Source organism: Anomaloglossus baeobatrachus, chromosome 5 (genome assembly GCF_048569485.1).
Source record: "Anomaloglossus baeobatrachus isolate aAnoBae1 chromosome 5, aAnoBae1.hap1, whole genome shotgun sequence".
Taxonomy (NCBI): Eukaryota; Metazoa; Chordata; class Amphibia; order Anura; family Aromobatidae; genus Anomaloglossus; species Anomaloglossus baeobatrachus.
This window is the reverse complement of record NC_134357.1, coordinates 417,722,591-417,746,047: the sequence shown is the minus strand read 5'-3', so window position 1 is coordinate 417,746,047 and position 23,457 is coordinate 417,722,591. Positions and strand designations below refer to the sequence as shown.

General features: G+C 45.2%; 1 protein-coding gene across 2 annotated transcripts in view; it reads left to right on the top strand.

The window, feature by feature from the left end:
• Window positions 1–13,432, top strand: part of MRC2 (mannose receptor C-type 2) — a 166,809-nt gene extending 153,377 nt beyond the window's left edge. For both annotated transcript variants that reach the window (XM_075350287.1, XM_075350286.1), the window contains exons 28-30: window positions 4,711–4,890; window positions 10,151–10,177; window positions 12,280–13,432. In XM_075350287.1, coding sequence (XP_075206402.1) covers window positions 4,711–4,890; window positions 10,151–10,177; window positions 12,280–12,503 — 431 coding nt within the window. In that variant the 3' untranslated portion in view covers window positions 12,504–13,432. The remainder of the gene's footprint in view (window positions 1–4,710; window positions 4,891–10,150; window positions 10,178–12,279) is intronic.
• The last annotated feature ends 10,025 nt before the right edge of the window (window positions 13,433–23,457 follow it).

Genomic DNA, 23,457 nt, shown 5'->3' with positions numbered 1-23,457 from the left:
TGTACGAGTCCACGGTGATGCCATTCGGAATGAAGAATGCCCCTGCCACTTTCCAGCGGATGGTCAACACCCTGCTCAAGGGACTTGAAGGGTACGCGGCCGCATACCTGGATGACATTGCCGTCTTCAGTCCCACCTGGGAGGATCACCTAGAGCATCTAGCACAGGTGCTCAGGTGGATCCACCAGGCAGGTTAGACCATCAAGCCGGGGAAGTGTCAGCTGGCCATGAGCAAGGTCCAGTACCTGGGTCACCGGGTAGGCGGGGGAGCTCTGAAGCCGGAGCCTGAGAAAGTGGAGGCCATCACGTCCTGGACCCACCCCCAGGACCAAGAAGCAGGTGATTTCCTTCTTGGTGACCGCCGGGTACTATAGGAGGTTTGTTCCACACTATAGTAGCCTGGCGAAGCCCCTGACGGACCTCACCAAGAAGAAGTTGCCCTCTGCAGTCGATTGGACAGTGGACTGTGAGACAGCCTTCAGGGCCCTAAAGGGTGCCCTGTCCAGCCCGCCAGTACTACAGGCAGCCGACTTCGCACGGCCGTTTGTAGTACAAACCGACGTCAGTGACTTCGGCCTTGGTGCGGTGCTCAGCCAGGTGGACTCTGCGAGCCAAGAGCACCCAGTCTTGTACCTGAGCAGGAAGCTGTTACCAAGGGAAGTGGCCTACTCCACGATGGAAAAAGAATGCCTAGCCATAGTGTGGGCCCTGCAGCGTCTGCAACCCTATCTATATGGGTGTCGCTTCATCGTGGAGACGGACCACAATCCCCTCAGCTGGTTACACACCGTCTGCGGGACGAATGGGAGGTTGTTGCGATGGAGCTTTGCGCTCCAGCAATACAACTTCACCATTCGCCACAAAAGGGGCCGTGACCACGGTAATGCCGACAGGCTGTCCCGACAAGGAGAGGTCGCGGACGGGCGCACGGGGGAACACCGGAGTGTGCTGCCCCCTAGCGCCCTCAAAAGGGGGGAGGTGTGAGGAAAATCCTGGGATATGAAGAGGAATTATGATTTCCAGTCATAATCGCTCTCATCACTCCGTGGTAGCGCCCCCTACCTTCTTCTTCTCAGATGTCCAACATCTGGGAAGGTGTCACATCCCAGCAACACATCCAAAGGCCATCTCCTGTGATATGGAGATTAGATGAGCTGTGAACAATGGACACAGGATGACCCCCTGCCATGACCCTGTAACAGGAGTTCCTATCTCATTATAAGGCTATGGAAGCCACCAGACAGAACGACTCCAGTAAAATATGGTTAATATCTCGCGAGCCGTACGTCCGATAAATACGGCAACCATAAAAATGGTGTCTCCGCATGCGGACGATGCTGGCACACCTTTTTTGTGGGAGTGGGACCTTGGGAAGTACCCCAGGCGTGATATCGGCCAGTGGGGAACTAGCAGACAAGCCATGAGTCCTCTCATTTTGCAGCTAAATTCATAACTGTCAAAATGAGAGCATTGTCGTCCGCCTACGACATTCCCAGGCAAAGTTATGATTAATAATCCCTTGGGAATATTATTCTGACTCAAAGCAGGGGGAGTGGCAGTGCTTCCCACTGAGGTCACGAAGATAGGAGGGGACCTGGATTAAGCCAGGATTGATAAACACAGTTCGGACATTTTAGCTTGTTCTTGCTTGGGGGTCTTGTGTCTGAGAACACATGTGAGGGAGTTCCGGAAACCTGGTCGAACAGCGCCCCCCTGTGATCAGACACACAAGGTAACTGCTTGAATTGTATGCCTGTTTGTAATCCATACCTTGCCTGTAAATGTACTCTGACCTAACTGTATATTCCCTATTGTATATATTGTAGTTTCTAGTGTGGCTTAGGCCAATTCAATTATATAATTAATCTTGGGCTGTTCTGTTATCTCGATCTTGAATCCCACGTCCGTGTGTTCGGCGTCACGTGCTCTGTCTGTCGGTCGGGAGGTATAAAGGAGGGGTGTGACTCCCGCTTGTTATCCCCCGATCCTGACAGTCATCTTAAGTCCCAGTGGTGCAAAATTTGGTCCTGGATCCCCCCTGCATGTTGGTCAATGTATGGAGCCCTGGACCATTCTAAAGGGCCATTTACACGCTGCGACATCGCTAACGATATATCGTCGGGGTCACGGTGTCCTCCACCTGGAGTCCTCCACCTGTCACCGCAAAGCACATGAGTGAAGTCACCGCTGATCTTGCGTGGCTCACTTCATTTGCGGCCTGACCCTCACAGTGAGCAGTCATGGTCTATGGCACTCGCTGTGAGTGTCAGGGGTAGCAGAGCTGGAAGCGTCATGGGACCTCATGTGGATTATGTGAGACCTGGAGGGCTGTTATTGGTGGGGTTAATAAAGTGGTGAAAGAGGGGTCTATTTTTGTCTATTATTTCAAATAAAGGATTTTTGAGGTGTTCGTGTTTATTTACTTTTACTTACAGGTTAGTGATGATGGGGTGTCTTTATAGACGCCTGCCATCACTAAACTAGGACTTAGTAGCAGCTATGGGTTGCTGCCATTAACTCCTTATTACCTCGATTGCCACCACACCAGGGCAATTCAGGATGAGCCGGGTAGAGTCCCGGGACTGTCGCATCTAATAGATGTGGCAATTCCGGGCGGCTGCTAGCTGATATTTTTAGGCTGGGGGGCTCCCCATCCTCAGAATACTAGCCCCCAGCTGTGAGGCTTTATCCTGGCTAGTTATCAAAATTGGGGGGGACCGCATGCCATTTTATTTTAAATTATTTATTTCTTTCTTTTACAGTACGCTATATACCCACCCACCGGTGTCTGTGATTGGTTACAGTCAGACAGCTGTCACTCAGCGTAGGGGTGGGTCTGACTGCAAGCAATCACAGCTACCAGTGAGCAGGGAAGACGTGAATATGTTATGAGACTAATGAGCGGCCGACTCTAGAAGATGAAAGAGCTGCCACGGGAGCTGTGTGACAGCCAACTAGTGATCGGTGAGTATGAAGCGCTTGCTCCTATCCCTTTGCACCAGATTGTGTTCCGCATAAACTTTATATGGGGAGCAGCATCTGGCCAGATACCAGGAATCAATCCTCCGTCGACCCAGAGTCAGCGGGTGATTGATCTGCCAGCCCTCCAAAATGCAGGGACCTGCGGAAAAGAAGTGACATGCTACTTCTTTTCCACAGCGGAAATTCCGCAGCAAAACCTGTTGGTGAAAAAAACGCAGTGTGCGCACAGCATTTTTTTTACCAAAGGTAAAGGTTGAGAAGGACTGCAGCAAGGTTATTAACATTTTCTGCAGCAAAACCGTGGCAAATCCACGGTAAAAAACACAGTGTGTGCACAGGGCCTAAATCCTATAGAGACACACTTGTTGATCCAATCCCTATTATGTAGTGATGCTCCCATCATGTACCCCTTCAAGGTATAAATGTCCCCCATCCTGAGACTTTTTCATGTATATATTTCCCCCATCCTGGGTCCCTTCTAGGTATACGTGTCCCCCATTCTGAGTACCTTCTGGTATATATGTTCCTCATTTTGCTGCTGTTAGGTAATGTGTAAAAATATAAACATACTTCTCAATTTCCTCCCATGATGCTTAGCTTCCTTTTCTGTAACTGTCACAGAGGTTGACAGCTGACATCAGCTGCTAATGCCAACACATAATTGGCCGGTGGCGTGTACTGCAGTGCAGGGACCCAGCGGGTCTCTGCACCGCAAAGCATTTCAGCTAAATGTGCGTCCGTGGACGAACATCCAGCTGAAATAGGAGCTGGCATCGACAGGCTTGCCTCCCACGCGGGCCCAATCATTGACGCACTCTCCTCTTTGTGGTTGTTACCCCCCTGTTAAGGTTTCCATGCTTATTAGGTGTAAACAAGTTGAAAGGCTGACTATCCAATGTGTTATAGGGCTTCCCGACTCTCCTTTGAGGAAGGATTGAGCAGTTGGAATTTCATTTCAAGATCCTTTTGTTTTCAGGGGAAATAGAGGTGTCCTGCAGAAGCTTTCTCCTCTCACTATTGAAAACTTAATTCTCAGCTAAGGGACTGGTCGGCCAACAGCTATTTTATTTGTGTAGTCAGCTTTAGTCCTGTAAAGGGAAAATACATATAAAGATACCTTCAGTTATTCAAGTGACTCCTGCTGTCAGAAATATGAAAGTGTTGTTGGGAGATGTGACCATGGAAGTAGATGTTGTGGGAAATTAGGCATCTTGTACGAGTATTTCCAGGTCCCACCAGGCTCTATATAGTAGATGTTAACACACCCCTGATGAAGCTGATCAGGCGAAACATGAGCTGGGCAAGTGTGCAATACACACACCATTTGGATTAAGTGCTGAACTCTGCTTTTTGCTATTTTTATTTATTGTAATTTTATGAATATATTAAAAGATTTGTGGCCCTGTGCCTCCGTACTACTGGTCTTTCACTGTTGGAGTCTCCTTGGGCTTTCCTCACATTATTAGATCGGAGCAAATTTACCTCCCGATATCACCAAAAATGTAATCCCCATGTCTGATCTTTAGAGTATGGTTGTACCTGGAAACATTAGTACAAGATACTGACATCTTAACCTGAATCTACATCGGAGTCAGTTTCATATATACAGACAGTATCGTTTGTGGACGTACCTTTGCATTAATATTATAGCACAACTTTCAGCAGCTGCAGTGAAGACCCTTACTGATTAGACTTAACATGTGTGCCCTTTGTTGTCTTCTACTGCAGAAGGTTCACTCTTATGGAATGATAACACTCCGGTTAATTACTCTAATTGGGGGCAACAGGACTCAGGACCCAGTCTATTAAGCCCAAACTCTTGCTACTGGATTGAAGGTAGCAATGGCGTGTGGAGTCTGGGCTCTTGTACCAACATTAGCAAAGGAGTCATTTGCAAACTATCTAGAGGTGAGATCGAATTTTACTATTTCAAATTTTACGTTGATCACACATGGCCTACATTTTTTGACCACTAGAAATGGGCCCATATTGGGGACCACTAATGAATTATTTATGGCAGATTAACAGATTATTGTAAATCTCAGTGAAATATAACCTATTATTCTAGAGTTCGTAGTCCGTGCATGAAGGGTTCAGTAATATGTCGTTTTGACCACCTATGGTCAGATTAACCTCTGCTCTGAAAAGCCTGCATGCATAACCTGATTATCTTAAAAGGGGATTGACTGGTTAAAAAATTCTGAAATACCCTGCTAGGAAAGTAGAAAGAAATAAAGAAGGTCCTAGACCTCATAACACACCTCTATTAGCGCAGGTGGAGAGTAGCTACAAATATATTTTTTTCTGTCTTTGATATTCCCATGAAAGTGGTGTTGAATACACAAACAGCTCATCAATTTCAGTGAGGGATATTTTTTATATCTCATTTTACCACTGATCTCGAGGAATTTAACATTTGATTAAAAGCCTCCATACACAATAGATTGCTCCCCCACAACACTTGGTTCCTTTGTACTCTATAAGATAAGCCTCCTTTCGATGTGGCTTATCTCAGGGAAAACAAAAGAATCGGAAATCCGAGAACATACATGCCAGATCATGATCTCCACTGACATCATCTATTAGGAAAGAGTCTGGAGGCCCCATACAGGTATTTTACTGTTGGCCGGAAATTTCACCGATATCAGCGGGTTGCCCCGAACTTGGTCAAATGTGTATGTGGTCTTTAGATAATCCACTATAGATTACTTCAGATCATTGGTGGTCCCAGTAGTGGGATATCCTGTTATCAGATTAATCATAGCTGGATCTTCTAAGAAATACTGTCTGAAAGCCCCAGCTTAAAATAGATTTTAAATGACCAAATTCATATGCTGATTTATATTTGGTCAATGTACTGAATGAAGAAGAAAAAAAAATGAAAAAGCTAGATAATGTAAAAAATAATTGTCCACTAGGGAGGGAGCAACTTTTATAACGAGGGATGGTGTAAAATATTCAGAACCATATTGTGTACAAAGTTTAAAGTGCGGGTTATGGTCATGCACTGAACAGATGTTTTGGAGTGGAGCTCCTGCTATCCTGAATGCCATCCGGACCGTTTCATACCTTTCCTGACCTCCTGTAGACAAAAACACTCCTTAAAGAAAGGTGGACACTGCTGGGCAATTGGGGGTCATTGATTTTCAGCCACCGACTTGTTAGACACCAAATTAAATCTGGCTGTGCCTGTGTGGGAGAGGAAGCGGCAGCCATCTTAGAGTCTCATGATAAAGTGCAGGCATCCATGACTCCATTTAACCTGGTGAAGACCTGCTGGGTTGAGAGGCTGCCGCTGGGTACTAGTGCCATCAGGTCGCTACAGCTGCGGCCACTATATTTCTAATTCCAAAATTGCGAGTCCTTTGTACAATAATCAGAACAGGGCTAGTGACACTGTTCTATTGACGCCAAGTGGGGCTCTCTAACACTTACCTTGTTTCCTCAAAAATAAGACCTACCCACGAAAATAAGCCCTAGTAGGATTTTTGGGGCTTTTTTGAGTATGATTAAAATATAAACCCTAGTCCAAAAATAAGCCCAACTTGAAGGTTCCATAAGGAAGTGTCCAAGCAGCTAAAAAGTTAAAGAATACAGCAAGACTCTTCATGAAGGAAAGCAGACACCCTCAAAAGAAAGCAGACAGCCCCTCTTAAAAAAAAAAAAAAAGCAACACACTCACCAGACCCCAATCAATTATAGTTGGAAAATGCCGATGGTGGATGAGCTCTCACACAGAGATCTGCGTCACTGTCAGGTTCCTCGTCATTCCAGTTGCATTGCACTGCAGCTGTCACCAACAAATCGGATATCAGTATCACTCCATGCGAGTGATACTAACTTCAGCTACCAGAGAAAGCCAACCACTGTAGAACCCAGTGTGGCCTGACAGGGGCACAAATTTCTATGTGAGAGCTCATTCACTTGCCAACTCTAATTGCTTGGGGCTGTTAAGTGCGATTCTTTTAGGGCATGTCTGTTTTTTTAAGGGTAAACTTAGCAGTACATAGAGAATAATAAATGTAACCAGATAAATTTAAAGGGAACCTGTCAGCAGAAATGTCCCCTAAAACCTAACAGATTCCCCCTCTGCAGCTCCTGGGCTGCATTCTATAAAGGTCCCTGTTATGATTGTGCCCACTTTCTGACCGAAAAAAAGTGTTTATAAAGTTGTACCTTTTTGGCTTTGGATTCGGTAAATCTGTCACGGGGCGGGCAGCCTGATGGCCGTTATTCTGCCCCCTGGTCCTGTATGCCGCCCCCATCGCTGATTTCAATACTTCTGGACGCCGCCCACTGCTCCAGCCATCCCCGCGCATGCCCAGTGCCCATCTCTCGGGGATGAGCACTGTGCCCAGTGTCACCGCTGGTGACGTGCACGCAGGGTTAAGATTATGGGCGGTGCTGTGATGTTTATTCCTAAGCAACCGCCCATAATCGCGGGACCGCGCTTTCCCCCTCGGCCTGCTTCTTTCTGCGCAAGCGCGCTGCTGCTGACCTCACTTCGCCTCCTTCCCATCTTGCCCCGAGGCAGGAAATAGATGGGAAGAGCGCGGAGCAGTGACTACACCGAAAGCGCGGTCCCGCGATTATGGGCGGTTGCTTAGGAATAAACATCACAGCACCGCCCATAATCTTAACCCTGCGTGCACGTCACCAGCGGTGACGCTGGGCACAGTGCTCATCCCCGAGAGATGGGCACTGGGCATGCGCGGGGATGGCTGGAGCAGTGGGCGGCGTCCAGAAGTATTGAAATCAGCGATGGGGGCGGCATACAGGACCAGGGGGCAGAATAACGGCCATCAGGCAGCCCGCCCCCGTGACAGATTTACAGAATCAGAAGCCAAAAAGGTACAACTTTATAAACACTTTTTTTCGGTCAGAAAGTGGGCACAATCATAACAGGGACCTTTATAGAATGCAGCCCAGGAGCTGCAGAGGGGGAATCTGTTAGGTTTTAGGGGACATTTCTGCTGACAGGTTCCCTTTAAACCTTTGTAAATATGGTATGTACCCACCACTATAGGACTGGTTCTGCATCATGAGAATAGCATATTTTAGACTATATAATGCACCGGGCCATAAGACACACCTAGGTTTTTGAGGTGGAAAATAGGGAAAAAAAATTGAAGAAAAAATGTAGACATGATGCATTGTTATGGGGGGGAAATCTGCTACTTACACTATTATCAGGGTAATGTTCCCCAATTGTGTACTTATGTCCCCCATCCTGAGCCTATTCCAGGTATATATATCTGCCATTCCTGATGTATATGATCCCCATCCTGGGCTCATCCCTGGTATATATGTCCCTAATCTTGGTATATATGTCACACCCTTCATAGGCTCTTTATGCCGCACTCATAAAAAAATTAAACAATTCTAGTCACCTTCAATCTGCTCCCTGGATGCGCGGCATCCTCTTCTGATGCACAGCATCCTCTTCTATGCCAGCAACTGACTTCAGCATGTAAACGGCGGGCAGCGCATGATGTTAATGCCATGCGCCCCCAGTTACATGCGCATATCAGTTGCCGGCTAATTCAAAATTAATATTCACTTCTACCCATGCCCTGCGGGATTATGAGAGTGGGGAGCAGTGAATATTCATTTCCTTTAATAGTGGGCAAACGTGTTAGCTCCAGCTGCTGGCTTTCTGCAGCGCAACTCTGCTCCTGCCTCCTGTGACTTGCTCCATCGTCCCCCCACCGCACACCCAGTGAGCAAGGCACTTCTGTACTATAAGATGCACACCTTACTTTCATCCCATATTTGGAAGAAAAAAAGTGTGTCTTATAGTCAGAAAAATATTGTATGATGTGACGAGATCCCAATTTTTTTGATATTTTCAATTAAGGTCCACTCTCCAATCACAATTGCATTCACAGAATGTAATGGTGGCCATATCTGCCTTCCCATTGATAAGTATTCTTAAGTCATAAGGCCTGCAAGGTCTCATATCAGCCCTCTACACTTAAATGCTATCAGTAGGAATTGTTTCTACTTGATTGATGATGAAAGACAAGGGGGAGCTGCTTATTCCCTCTATTAGCGGCGAGGACTGCGAGGAGAACTTGGAATCCCCCCTTCATGTCTCTCCTTCAGTGAACAATAAAATGACTGTAAAGCACACCGCTAAAGATAGTAAATCGGCGAGCAGCAGTGGACCCATTTAACCACAGGGAAATCCTGAGCTTACCCTTTAGTGGGAGGGGCTTTACTAAGTGCACACCGCGAGGCAGATGCCAGGTGCCACTCCCAGGGTAGAGAATGGGACAGTAGTAGCTGACCCGTAGGGTAAGGACAGATACAGTTGCAGACAGGCAGAGTCTCTAGGGTAGACAGGGACCACCAGGATGGCTGAGCCAGAAAACATGGCCAGGACGGACAGGCAGAGTCACTAGTAAAGCTGGGACCATTGGCTAGCTGAGGCAGACGGCAAAGCCAGGGTGGACGGACACAGTCACTAGTAAAGCTGGGGCAACCGGGATAGCTGAGGCAGATGGCATGGCCAGGGTGGACGGACACAGTCACTAGTAAAGCTGGGGCAACCGGGATAGCTGAGGCAGATGGAATGGCCAGGGTGGACGGACACAGTCACTAGTAAAGCTGGGGCAACCGGGATCGCTGAGGCAGATGGCATGGCCAGGGTGGACGGACACAGTCACTAGTAAAGCTGGGGCAACCGGGATAGCTGAGGCAGATGGCATGGCCTGGGTGGACGGACACAGTCACTAGTAAAGCTGGGGCAACCGAGATAGCTGAGGCAGATGGCATGGCCTGGGTGGACACAGTCACTAGTAAAGCTGGGGCCATCGGGACAGGTGAGGCAGATGGCATGGCCTGGGTGGACGGACACAGTCACTAGTAAAGCTGGGGCCATCGGGACAGGTGAGGCAGATGGCATGGCCTGGGTGGACGGACACAGTCACTAGTAAAGCTGGGGCCATCGGGACAGGTGAGGCAGATGGCATGGCCTGGGTGGACACAGTCACTAGTAAAGCTGGGACCACCATACTTCTGAATGTCTTTTAGAATGCATGTATTATTGTTTTGTAACCGTTTTCAATAAAAACAAATTTAAAAAAAAAGTTTAAAGTGCATTTAGCAATGATTGAAGCTGTGAATTACGCAGAGAATAATCTATTTCTTCTGTTATCCTTTTTAGTGGAAGAAATCAAACTGGACAGATCTAGTAAGTAATTACATGAAGACACTAAAGCGCAACTACATATGTTGTAGCTATTGTCCACAAACTATTCAGGTCACCCATTCATCATTCAACTTTATGGACCAAACTAGTGAATGTAACTGCAGGCGGCACGTGGAGCTGCACACTGCTTTAGGGCTCATGCAGACATCCGTGCAAATAGGTCTAATCTCGGACCGCAGTACATGGTGATCACATGATGAATTGCAACAGGCGGAGCAACATTTGCATTCTTAAAGCGTTATTCCCATATTCAGAATACTATTATCAGATAGACTTTGTAAATACAAGCACTTTTGCAAGTTACTGCTTATTAAACTTTTTAGCCGTTCTTGAGATACCAACACTTTTGTTTGTTGACCTCTCATTGCCTCGGAGACGATCGCTGCTGCTGTCTAGCTTCCAAGTATTGAGTTGAAATTAGGAGGTAACAGCGCGCTCCAGCGATGCTCGACAGCTTCAAAACAGTGCTTACAAGCTTAATAAAAATTAGCTTGCATGCACAGTGCCTGTTCTACTGTCTAGCAACGGTGGTTGGCCTCCAAGGTAACGAGCTGTAAAGAAAACGTTAATATCTGAAAAATGGTTGAAATTTATAATAGAAAGTTAATTGCAAAATTGCTTATATTTGCAAGCACTATCCGACAATAGCCATTTATGAAGATGGGTACAACCTTTTAATGTCCTATAGCCTATATAATGTAGCCTTAGCTTTAAAGACACACTAATTTGAACAGGCCTATCTTTATGAAAAGTACTCTTGGAAAAAGTGATTGTATGAGATGTGGCTGCTCTTGTTAAACTTTTGCTTTTATACTTTAAAGGGAAATCTGTCAGCAGGTTTTTGTTATGGAATCTGAAGACAGCATGCTGCAAGAGTTAACGTTTAAGAATTCAGGGATGACTGCCTTGTCATGGTCCGATCTGTTGTTTATTTGCTATATTTGTTTTTAAGCAGCATGACAATTATCATTGCTCAGACTACAATGCCACACGCACACAGCAGTCCGCCACACCCCCTCCTCTGAATGGCACCTCACTGTCAATGTAAAATGTCTATAGAGAGCTTGGTGTGGGTGGGGGCAGCTTCCTCAGCTCTACTACATAACTAAATCCTAGAACTCTGTATGTGACAGAATGGCTGCACCCAGTAATCTAAGTGATACATCATTGGATTCAGGATCTCTTTGCCTATATCATGCTGCTCTCAGATGAAGTAGCAAAATCTTGCTGACAGATTCCATTTAATTGGGCTGAGTTGTAATACTAGAGCTGGCCCACCAGCAGGTGTGGAATTGTTTCTCAGGAAAGATGGATTTTTTATATTACTATATACAACACCTTTAAAGGGAATCTGTCACTACTTTGACTTTTTTACACTGTTAATATGGGCAGACAGGTTATAGAATGCTGAAAAATCTCATATCTTTATGTCTCATATCAGATGCCTTGTTGTGGAAATATCATCTTTTATCACTTTATGTAAATGAGCTCTTCCAGGCTATGGGGCGGATGCTGCCTGATAGGTAACTCCGCCTCCAGAGATTATTTTAAATAAAAGGGCATTACCACTATGATGTGTGATTGAGGCTGTCTGTTCTCATCTTCATCCTCCATCTCGCAGGCAAGCAGTGTTGCAAAATTGTTGCAATGAAGCAGAGTTCAGGGAACTGCAAAAAATGTGTTTGAATGAAGTCAAATTTTATTTCTCCTGTTTTGTGTCAGTTACTTTTCTTACACTGGTAACACCCCTTTTATTTAAAATAATTTATGGAGGCGGAGTTATCTTCGAAGCAGCATCTGCCCCATAGCCTGGAAGAGCTCATTTACATAAAGTGTAAAAAGATGATATTTTCACAAGAAGGAATCTCATATCAGACATAAAGGTAGGACTATTGCCAGCATTCTATAACCGGTATGCTCATAAGTGACAAAAGGTAAAAGTGGTGACAGATTCCCTTTAATCATGACTCTTTCCTTATGATTTTCTAGTAGATGGATTTAAATCTTATGCACTATCGAACAAGATTATGTGCTCTATTGAGTAGTAAATCGAAACATCTAACTAGCTTTTGTTCTCCTCACAGTTCTACCACAGCACAGCACGGCAGTGGCGGTTGTAGTGCTCTCAACCTTCGCACTCTGTATCTTAATTGTTGCCATCATCTACTTGTACCGCCGCAGAAAACTCGCAGCGCAGCAGGGAGCTTTTGAGAGTGCGAGATACAGCCGCACCAGTACCGGCCCAGAAGGATCCATCGAGAAAAACATTCTGGTGTCAGATATGGAAATGAATGAACAACAAGATTAGTAGAATCGAAACATCAGGAAAACAATGTCGGGGTTGGGTCATCAAGACTTTTTCTTCTTCTCACCAGCTTATGATGGCTGTGGCGTTTAATAACAGAGGGTGCAGGATGCCCCTTTCCGAAACTGAATGTGTACACTGTCAGTGTTATTTGGGGGCTGTCAAGCATTGCTGAGCAATGTATAGCATGGTACTCCAACATCAAGAAGCCATAATTATGGGCAAGACCCCGTAATCTGAAACAAGCTCCCTTTGTGCCAACCTGTGCCCCCTAAAGGAGCAAAAACTAGGTCAGGGTGCGTTCACTCTTAGAATTAGGAGGTAATATCAGAATTTGGGGGAGTTACATGTGTACTGTGACCAAACTGCTATATCACATAGACGTATTTTTCTCTGTAGCATGTACGCTGTAAATTCTTTGCGTTTCTTCACATCTGTTTACTCTTCCTGTGCTTTGTCATTAGTAATTAGTTTATTTTCTCTGTTATCTTTGTTTTTTGTAAAATATGGACCAAAACTGTGCCTCTGCTGGATGGAAATGTTATACTGCACTTTGTCGGCAATGATATTAAATTGCACATAAGCTAAGAGTGAACGCACCTTCATGAAACCTCATCTCACCAACCACCGGAAGACGTGGTTGAGGGATGGTTTTGGAATATGCAGGATATCTCCTCTCTGCTGCAGTGCCGTGGCTTCAAAGGGGACATTTTGCCCAGTATCTCCATCTCCATTATTCGTGCATCTTCTGGAGCAAAGGAGAAAAATCATCCAGGAGTCCCAAATGTGAGAGCACCGTGTGCTAAACTGTGGGGGGCGCTTGACATAAGAGGACTATATATGTATGCCCGTATGATCAGGGATGGCATATAGGTATGTGGCCAAAGATAATAAACGTGGACGCAATTACTTGTATCATTACTTCTTATGTGTGTGACGTTTGGGTGAAATTATATCCCTCTGTGTGTTTTTGGTGTGGTCGGTAATGTAACTCACTGCCTGTCGCCTGACAATGCGTCATGGTACCTTACTATAAATTACCACATAAACATCCAAAAAGCAGAATTTACAATTTTTGCAACTTTCCATCTTTCCACTCCACGCAGGCATTGCCTGTATATGTTGTGGACATAGACTTGGACATAAGCTCACATTTGAAACTTTAAAGGGAACCTGTCACCAGATTTGGCGACTATGAGCTGCGGCTAGCACCAGTGGCTCTTATATATAGCATTCAAAAATATTGCATATAAGAGCCCAGGCCATGCTGTTTAAGGTAAAAAAAACACTTTTATAGTACTCACCTACAGGTGCGGTCTGGTCCTATGGGTGTCACTGTTCTCCGGTCCGGCGCCTTCTGTCTGCTGCAATTGCCGTTGTCCTTCGACCCAGCCCAAAGTATGGATGACTTGTCCTATGTCATCCACAAAATCCGACATTGGGGTCCTGTATAGGCGCGCCTTGATCTGCCCTACTCAGGACAGATCAAAGTATTGTAGTGCGCATGAGCGGGTGGTCTTTCACCTTTCCTCGCTGCTGCGCATTACAGTACTTTGATCTGCCCTGAGCAGGGGAGATCTAAGCGCGCCTATGCAGGTCCGCAATGCTGGCTTCTGTGGATGACGTAGAACATGTCATCCATACACTGCTGGGTAGAAGGCAATTGCAGGAGAGAGTAGGCACCGGACCGGAGAGAAGAGGTGTTGGATTGGAGAGCAGCGACACCCATTGGATCGGATCACCCCTGTAGATGAGTATTATAAAAGTGATTTTTATGTTCTACAGCACGGTCTGGGCTCTTATATACAGCATTCCTGAATACTATATATAAGGGCTCACTGGTGCTTGCCGCAGGTTATAGTCACCAATTCTGATGACAGATTCCTTTTAATACAGACTAGCACATAGTTCTGTTATCACATATTTATTGGATTCACGTTAGTGCAGAAAGAAAAACTGCCCTTGTCGGAAAACTATCAACAAGTTGCGTTTGACAAATCTTGTTTGAGTTTGGTTGTACTTAAAATAATGGTATAAACTAAGCTCACAGCTTTATACGAGATATGGTCCCTATAGAAAAAAAATTGCACCATTTAGTGTTCTGACTGTGGTCTCTGTTCTTCAGAAACTGAAATTTAAAGGGAACCTGACAAAAGATTCATGCTTGAACCAAGGGGAGCATGAATCAAAAACTAGCTGTGTTATTGCAGCCATGTGTGTTTTACTTGAAATCACTAAGGAGTTTTAGAGAAAAGTTACTATGAAAAGTCAGGTGGAGACTATTTGTCTTGCATGAGGAGTTCAAGAGCCCATTGGCTAGTGGCTTCTCCCTGTCTTGTCCACTAGATTGACAAGTCTTTCCCTATATCTACACATAGAAAGAGAGTCAGTCTAAGCCGCCATGGGCTGGCCTCGTAGACTACTCATCCAAGACACATAGTCCTCAGCCAGCTTTAAAGCCCACATCATTGATGGCGTACCAGGACTTCCTGAACTTGCACTGTCTATTTTCGAAAATACCAGAGGAGCTGCCAGAAGCCATTCTTTGCATCCTTCCTGGCACTTTCCGTATGACTCAGGCGGCGCAATTACATCATCTCATTGCCTGTGTCATTTAGAAACTACCTGGCCTAAAGAAGAAGGGAGAGACACTACAATGGATTGTCTAGTGATGTGAGTGATTTTTATTTTTCAACACAGTGAGAGAGATTGATCACAATGGAAACACCATGGGGAAGAGTAGGATGGGAACAATGGGGGACAGCATGATGCGAAAGAGCAGAATGGGCGAGAGCACAATGAGAGTACAGTGGGCAAGAGCACAATATAAAACGATGAGAGCACAAAAGGGAGAGCACGATGGGAGGAGACTGTACAGTACAGGGACTTATATTGAATTGGAGGGAAGAAGAGAGGTCACAGGACAAGGATTTGTGGAACAAAATGGGGAGTAGGTGACAAGACATAGGACAGGGACTGGTAATGAATTGGGGAGGAAGAGAGGAGATGGGAATGGAATTTGTAATAAATTGGAGGGTAGCAGAGTGGACGGGACGAGTCAGAATTAATTTTATGGGTTGTAGAGCAGACACAGTATAGGGATTTAGAGAGAATACACCAAAGAGAGACATGTGCAAAATTATTAGTCAATTTGTATTTAGTTACATAGGTCTTTTTTCAACCTATGTAACTAAGTCCATCTAGTTTTTTAATTATCAATGATTAATTTTATTATTGAACAACAACAGTGCTTTCTGTCAAGCCAAAAGGTTAATAAACCTGAAACCAGAATATCTAGGTGTTCATAATTATTGGGCAACTATTAGTGTGCAGAATTATTTTACAAACAAATTAAAAATGTAAATTTTGTGATTTCAATTGTTTATTTTCAACTGTGAAAGCGAGAATATAAACCAAACAACTCAAAATTAACAAAAATACATAAAAATAATATGTGACTAATATAGCCGTTCTTCTAACAGTCATACAGTGGGGAAAAATATTTAGTCAGCCATCTATTGTGCAAGTTCTCCCACTTAAAAAGCTGGGAGAGGCCTGTAATTGACATCATAGGTAGACCACAACTATTAGAGACAAAATGAGAAAACAAATCCAGAAAATCACCTTGTCTGATTTGGAAAGATTGGTTTTTTTTGCACATTATGGTGTAAAATAAGTATTTGGTCAATAACAAAAGTTCATCTCAATATTGTGTTGGCAATGACAGAGGTCAAACGTTTTCTGTAAGTCTTCATAAGGTTGGCACACACTGTTGGTGGTATGTTGGCCCATTCCTCCATGTAGATCTCCTATAGAGCAGTGATGTTTTGGGCCTGTCGCTGGGAAACATGGACTTTCAACTCCCTCCAAAGGTTTTCAATGGGGTTGAGATCTGGAGACTGGCTAGGCCACTGTGGGACCTTCATATGCTTCTTACGAAGCCACTCCTTCGTTGTCCTGGCGATGTGCTTGGGATCATTATTATGCTGAAAGACCCAGCCACGTTTCATATTCAAAGCCCTTTACTGGTGCAAGGAGGTTCGCACTCAAAATCTCACGATACAGGGCCCTATTCATTCTTTCATGTACATGGATCAGTCGTTCTGGTCCCTTTGCAGAGAAACAGCCCCAAAGCATGATGTTGCCATCCTCATGCTTCACGGTAGGTATGGTGTTCTTTGGATGCAACTCAGCATTCTGTCTCCTCCGAACACAACGAGTTGTGTTTCTACCAAACAGTTCTACTTTGGTTTCATCAGACCATATGGCATTCTCCCAATACTCTTTTGGATAATCCAAATGCTCAGCAAATTTCAGACAGGCTCGGACTTGTGCTGGCTTAAAGTGAACCTGTCATCAGAAATTTAGCTATAAAGCTAAAAGTTCCCCCCTCTGCAGCTCCTGGGCTGCATTCTAGGAAGCTTCCTATAGTTCTTGTAGCCACTTTTATACCAAAATAAACACTTTGTAAACTTGTACCTTTTCTTATGCAAATTTCGTAAATCTTCCATGGGGGCGGGCTGCCTGGGGTCCGTTGCTGTCATCCTGCCGATTTACGCCGCCCCCAAATGCTGAATTTCAAAGCTCAGGACGCCGCCCCTGGGTGCCCGTGGTCCCGCGCATGCGCTGTTCCACTGTAGCGGTGCCGTGCACTGTGTGCACGTGTGACCGCTGGTGACGCTTTGCGCGGGCACGAGGTTATGGGCGGCGCTGTGAGTGTCATCAGCAAGTGCCGCCCATAACCTCGTGACCGCACTTTCCCCTATTACTCCAGCGTTATGCGCAAGCTGGCCAGATGACCGGACGTCACCTGCTGCTGAGCAGGATGGAAAAGAGGTGACGTCCGGTCACCTGGCCAGCGAGCGCGTCACTAGCGGTCACACGTGCACACAGTGCACGGCACCGCTACAGTGGAACAGCGCATGCGCGGGACCACGGGCACCCAGGGGCGGCGTCCTGAGCTTTGAAATTCAGCATTTGGGGGCGGCGTAAATCGGCAGGATGACCGCAACGGACCCCAGGCAGCCAGCCCCCATGGAAGATTTACGAAATTTGCATAAGAAAAGGTACAAGTTTACAAAGTGTTTATTTTGGTATAAAAGTGGCCACAAGAACTATAGGAAGCTTCCTAGAATGCAGCCCAGGAGCTGCAGAGGGGGGAACTTTTAGCTTTATAGCTACATTTCTGATGACAGATTCCCTTTAAACAGGTGAACACGTCTCGCACTGCAGGGTCTGAGTCCCTGGCGGCATAGTGTGTCACTGACGGTAGCCTTTGTAACGGTGGTCCCAGCTCTATGCAGGTCATTCACTAGGTCCCCCCGTGTGGTTCTGGGATTTTTGCTCACTGTTCTTGTGATCATTTTGACCAATGGGGTGAGATCTTGCGTAGAGCCCCAGACCAAGGAGATTATCAGTGGTCTTCTATGTCTTCCATTTTTTTATTATTGATCCCACAGTTGATTTCATCACACCAAGCTGCTTGCCTATTGCAGATTCAGTCTTCCCAGCCTAGTGCAGGGCTACAATTTTGTTTCTGGTGTCCTTCGACAGCTCTTTGGTCCTCACTATAGTGGAGTTTGGAGTGTGACTGTTTGAGGTTGTGGACAGGTGTCTTTTATACTGATAACAAGTTCAAACAGGTGTCATTAATACAGGTAATGAGTGGAGGACAGAGGAACCTCTTAAGAAGTTACAGGTCTGAGAGAGCCAAAAATCTTGCATCTTTTTAGATGACTAAATACTTATTTTCCACCATAATTTGCAAAAAAATCTTGCCAAATCAGACAAGGGGATTTTCTGGATTTGTTTTCTCATTTTGTTTCTCATAGTTGTGGTCTACCTATGATGTCAATTACAGGCCTCTCTCATCTTTTAAAGTGGGATAACTTGCACAATTTGTGGCTGACTAAATACTATTTTTCCCCCACTGTAAGCCTTCCATCCATGGAATCTGTCACTTTCTTAATCTATTGATGATCAGCTTTTTGGGCAGAACCATCCACACCCACCAGGCTGTTTAAAATGGTATACTGTTTTCCTTCATTACATAGAATATACTCTTGTTATTAACCAATAACAATGACTCTCGGGGCCCACTGATCAACTACATGCAAATATGACATTCCCATATTTACCTATGCTTAAATATAATATACTGGGTAGTTTGTAAAATGAATGATGAGATGCTTCTTTTGTCTGTATATAGTGAATCAAGTGTATTGTATCAACTACTGATTATTTTTAGGGGGTACGTGACATTCTACAGCAAAGGGGCCCACCTGAGAATTCTCCTGTTCTTCTGTTGGCCCGTCCGAGCCTGTATAGAATGGGCCCAGCTAGGGTCAGTAACATACTTGGCTTGAATTTCTGACAAGCTAATTCATCATGCTTCTGGATCATACTTCTACCCCACTGACATCTCTGTATGTGCTGCAGGACATCTCATACACAAATTAGGCTCAGTCGGTTGAAGGCCATAATACAGTACCTAGACCTGTTATTTAGCCCTAAAGCTAATCAGTAACGGCTCATGTGATCAACTCAAGCAGAGCTGTAAAGCTTAGTGATTGGCTGCAGTTCTGTTGACGCGACGTCACAGTTGCAGACAATAATAGACAATAGGAGCAGTGGTGGATATTCAGCACTAGACCCAGGGAGGGTGAGTAAAGCACAGGGGTTTTTTTGTTTGTTTTTAAACATACTGCAGTTGAGAAAAAGGGATGTTCTAAAGATGGAAAACACCCTTAGGCTTTATGGGCTGACATTTTTGAATTCCCGAAATAGCCCATTTGAAACCTGGAAAATAAGGTAACCTTTCCCCCAACTATGTCATATTCACCGAAGTGAAGAGTTAAGCGGGCTTTACACGCTGCGACATCGCTAGCCGATGCTAGCGATGTCGAGCATGATAGCACCCGCCCCCATCGTACGGCCGATATGTGGTTATTGCCGCCGTAGCGAACATTATCGCTACGGCAGTGTCACATACCTACCTAGCGACGTCGCTGTGACCGGCAAACCACCTCCTTTCTAAGAGGGTGGTTCGTTCGGCGTTACAGCGATGTCACTAAGTGGCTGCCCAATCAAAGCGGAGAGACGGAGATGAGCGGGACGAACATCCCGCCCCCCTCCTTCCTTCCTCATTGCTGGCGGGACGCAGGTAAGGAGAGGTTCCTTGTTCCTGCGGTGTCACACGTAGCGATGTGTGCTGCCACAGGAATGAGAAACAACATCGCTACTGCAGCAGCAACGATAATTGGGAATAGGGGGGATGTCACCGATGAGCGATTTTGAACATTTTTGCGACGATTCAAAATCGCTCATAGGTGTCACACACAACGACATCGTTAAAGCAGCCGGATGTGTGTCACAAATTCCGTGACCCCAACGAGATCGCTTTAGCGATATCGTAGCGTGTAAAGCCACCCTTAGTTGTCACTAAGCTCAAGCGGGTGTGAGTGCCAGTTAGCTCTGACTGTAGCAGCTTAACCACAGCCTGTAAGAAGTTTGAAATGGGGTGTCGATGGTGGTGTCATCAGAAGACCTCCCTTGCCTGCTATTCTTGTACACTTATGAAGCTCAACCTGTGATGACAATGTCAGACTGTTCAGGTACAGACCCTATAGATAAAGGGAATGGGAACACCCAGTTGTCAGTTTATTTATACATCCTGTAGTAACAACAGTAGGACATTACAATACAGAGAAAATAATAATTTTTCTATGGAGAACTCAAGCACCCGTAAGAAAGCTGAATTTCACTATAGGAAATTGATGACTGAAATTAATATATCACTAAACAAAATGTTCAATAACCATAAGTGCATTTTTTTCTATTGTGACATTTCTATAATGAAGATAATCCGGAACTACATGATGAATGTAGATGATATTTCTAGATTTGCCATACCGTGATATTTGGATATTTTTCTGGTAACAGGAGGTGATCCATCTGCTGATGTAGTACAACGCTGCACTCACCGTGCCAGATAGTGTTCAACAACAGCTGGAGAGCCGCAGGTCGTCTCCTCTATCTGTAACTATAATTAATCTCACCTAATATTTATCAGCAAGCGTTATCTGACATTTACAATAATACTGAGCCAGTGTGTTCAGCACAAAAGCAGCAGGATCCGTGCCGTGTATTTATCCTGGAGACGATATTAAAGAGGACTGCCTATGCTGCGACAATGCAAGACCAAGAAAATATCATAGCTTCTCAGGTCATTTGGGAAGGCTACTGGGCAGGGACATAATGGTGGTAGAGGTTCTACTCACATCTGGGTCCCGTAGCTCTTGGGGTGTGAAAGGTCCCTTTGGCCCACAAGAGAGGGCCAATGCTATTAACCTTCGGTTAGTTGCACCAAAATAGCCCATGGGAACCCAAGCACCTCGCTGTGGCAGCGTGTAGTCAACGTCACGTCTTGCTATGCCCTTAGGAGCGAAGGGCATGCGGGCTAGGAAGGTACCTAAATGGACGGTTACCTACCTCCCATACTTGTGGAAATATGATGAAAATAAACTTTCTTTCGGTCCAATGGACTTTACGAGACTAATTAAAAGTTAATGGCCTGTGAGACTTGGGGCCACAAGCTTCATGTTACTCCACTGATACTACATTTCCACCTGTATTTTCTTTTGTCTTTGGCTTGCAGATGTGACTGGCCCAATAATTTCACCACACCTTCCATCTACTTTTAAAGAACAGGAAGAGAGACAAATCATTTTTTTGACACCCCCTGTCACACCCATTTACAATGTATTTCTACCCTGACAGGAAATGTCAGAGCGGGGGTGTCAGTGAGGGACATTCAGCAGACACCTAGGAATGGAGGGCGCTGACCCAAATCGGGACAGTTTTGACTAGAGATGAGCGGATTGGTTCACTTGACCCCGATCCAGTGTCCAGTGCAGAGCTATGGCAGGCTGCGAATCTCCTCCTTCCGACCTCCCTGCCTCGGTTTTTGACTAGCTAGTACTGACGCGACATCATCTGTGCATTATGCTCATCTCTAGCTGGGACCTATGGATTCATTTTTGTTCATTAAATTTTAGCAGCCAGAACCTCTCATTTTTATGTATGCTTCACTATGTGACATTTGGATTTTTTGTGACTCTAAGGGGCACTTTGAAAACTACGACATCGCAAGCTGATGCTGCGATGCCGAGCGCGATAGTCCCCGCCCCCGTCGCAGCTGCAATATCCTTGTGATAGCTGCCGTAGCAAACATTATCGCTACGGCAGCTTCACATGGACTCACCTGTCCTGGGATGTCGCTCTGGCCGGCGACCCGCCTCCTTATTAAGGGGGCGGGTCGTATGGCGTCACTGCGACGTCACACGGCAGGCGGGCAATAGGAGCGGAGGGGTGGAGATGAGCGGGATGTAAACATCCCGCCCACCTCCCTTCCGCATATCCTACGGGAGCCGCGGTGACGCCATTAGATGTTCCTCGCTCCTGCGGCTTCACACACAGCGATGTGTGCTGCTGCTGGAGCAAGGAACAACATCGAACCATCGCGTCAGCGTAATTATGGATTACGCCGGCGCTACACCGATGATACGATTACGACGCTTTTGCGCTCGTTAATCGTATCATCTAGGCTTTACACAATACGATGTCGCCTGCGATGCCGGATGTGCGTCACTTTCAATTTGACCCCACCGACATCGCACCTGCGATGTCGTAGTGTGCAAAGTACCCCTAAGACCATGTTCAGATGTTGCATAAATACTGTGTTTTTTCTTTGTTTGCAGGTGTACACACCAAACTACGTAATAACATTCTTATTTAAACAAGAGACTAGGAGTAATTTCACATTTAAAATTTTTTTTATTTATTTTTTTATTATTATGATTAAGTACAAAAAAGGTGAAAAAGTTTTTTTACCAAACATATACAGAACACGTTAAAAAATGCAGTGTTACAAGATGTTGACACACAAAGATGTGTAGGACGATAGCGCTTGATTAGAAGTATTGGATAATTTTCAATAATGAATAATATATATTATAATTTTATAAGACTCCTTCAAATACAAAAGGTAGAAATTTTAGCCATGAATATACATCCACAATGTGTGGGTAATGCTTAAATAGCGTATGCTATCTTATATAGGGATAACCAACTAGCTGAAAAACCGCGATTGCAGCCTGAATGGCCACGTTATGTGGATTACTAAATGGTTGAATAGAAGTTTTTCAATCAACATAAATTGTAACCTCCACAGCTACAGCCGCAGTTTGATCAGTGCAGAGTATCATGCAAAAAAACATCACCGTTCTGCAAACGACCAGAGATTTTTCTTTTTACCTCTACCACAATCTTAACGCCTAGCACCAAATGACAGTGACTCAGAATAATCAGTCATTTAATTATGTATAAATTTGCATTTGTCGCACTTTGTAGATAGTGTTTTTAAATAGCATTTATTTTCCCTATAGAGATAGCTAATTGGCTGATAACAGCGATTGTAGCTTTGAACAGCCAAACTCTGTGGTTTGCAAAATGATTAGAGGTGAGTATGGATCGCCACAGATTATGACCTCCAAAGCTACCACCACATTTACATTGATACAATATGTCATGCAATAAAAATCATCTCCATTCTGCGAGTAGCAGGGAAGTCAATCTGCTATAATCTCATAACCATGTGATCAGCACACTCCTCCACTACTATTAAGCTGGTGTCACACATAACGACGACGACAACGACGTCGCTGCTACGTCACCATTTTCTGTGACGTTGCAGCGACGTCCCGTCGCTGTCGCTGTGTGTGACATCCAGCAACGACCTGGCCCCTGCTGTGAGGTCGCCGGTCGTTGCTGAATGTCCAGCTTCATTTTTTGGTCGTCACTCTCCCGCTGTGACACACACATCGCTGTGTGTGACAGCGAGAGAGCGACGAAATGAAGCGAGCAGGAGCCGGCACTGGCAGCTGCGGTAAGCTGTAAC